The 1221-nt window shown below is 71.7% G+C and overlaps 1 protein-coding gene across 1 annotated transcript in view; it reads left to right on the forward strand.

Annotated features, from left to right (window-relative positions):
- The window catches only part of LOC112958297 (spectrin beta chain, non-erythrocytic 1-like), a gene marked incomplete at both ends in the record, with an annotated part of 13823 nt that extends 12614 nt beyond the window's left edge, over window positions 1-1209 (forward strand). Inside the window, 2 exon segments of the mRNA XM_026052119.1 lie at window positions 701-945; window positions 1122-1209. Coding sequence (XP_025907904.1) covers window positions 701-945; window positions 1122-1209 — 333 coding nt within the window.
- Window positions 1210-1221: the final 12 nt, after the last annotated feature.

A 1221-nucleotide genomic window follows, 5' to 3' on the forward strand; every position in this document is an offset into this window, starting at 1 on the left:
CTGCACTTCCCCACGTGGGGCTGCGTGTCCCGACACGGTGCCGTGTGTCCTGACAGGGTGCCATGCAGCCTGGCATGGCACATCCCCACGTGGGGCTGCGTGTCCCAACACGGTGCCGTGTGTCCTGACAGGGTGCCATGCAGCCTGGCATGGCACATCCCCACGTGGGGCTGCGTGTCCTGACACGGTGCTGCACTTCCCAACACGGTGCTGCACATCCCAACACGGAGCTGCGTGTCCTGACATGGCACCACACAGCGCATGGCACGGTGAATCCCCGTGCTGGGTTGCGTGTCCCGACGTGGCTCCGCGTGTCCTGGCGCAGTGCAGCACATCCCAACACAGTGCAGGGAATCCCGACGTGGGGTTGCATGTCCTGATGCAGTGCAGCACATCCCAATGCAGTGCAGCACACCCCGTGCAGTGGCACATCCCATGCGGTTGCACCTCCCCACGCAATGCAGCACATCCCAACGCAGCGCAGCGAACCCCGACGTGCAGTCGCGTGTCCCGTGCAGTCGCACATCCCATGCGGTTGCACCTCCCCACGCAATGCAGCACATCCCAACGCAGCGCACCCCGACGTGCAGTCGCGCGTCCCGTGGGGTTGCGCATCCTGCGCGGCTGCACCCCGCAGTGTGTCGCGGCGCACCCCGACGTGCAGCCGCCCACCCCGGCGCGCCGCGGCTCTCGCCCGCAGGTGCGGCAGGTGCAGGAGGACGCGGTGCGCCTGCAGAAGGCCTACGCCGGCGACAAGGCGGCCGACCTGGGGCGGCACGAGCGCGCCGTGAGCGAGGCGTGGGCCGCGCTGCGCCGCGGCACCGAGCGCCGCCGCCGCCTGCTCCTCGACACCGCCGAGCTCTTCCGCTTCTGCCGCACCGCGCGCGACCTCTCGCTCTGGATGGACGGCGTCCGCCTGCAGATCGAGGGCCGCGAGCGGCCGCGGTGAGCGGCGCCGTGGATGGGGGCATCAGGCGGTGCCGTGGGGATGCAGGGGTGCCCGGCAGTGTCACGGGGATGGGGGGCCACCACGGGGATGGGGGGCGTCAGGCGGCACCGTGGGCATGGGGGGCGCCCGGCGGCCGCCACCCGACGCCCCCCCGCTGCCGGTCCCCGCGCAGGGACGTGTCCTCGGCCGACCTCGCCATCAAGACCCACCAGAGCATCAAGGCGGAGGTGGAGGCGCGGGCCGACAGCCTGGACGCCTGCGTGGCCGCCGGC

The sequence above is a fragment of the Nothoprocta perdicaria genome, unplaced genomic scaffold (genome assembly GCF_003342845.1).
Source record: "Nothoprocta perdicaria isolate Ctin4 unplaced genomic scaffold, notPer1 scaffold_832, whole genome shotgun sequence".
Classification (NCBI taxonomy): Eukaryota; Metazoa; Chordata; class Aves; order Tinamiformes; family Tinamidae; genus Nothoprocta; species Nothoprocta perdicaria.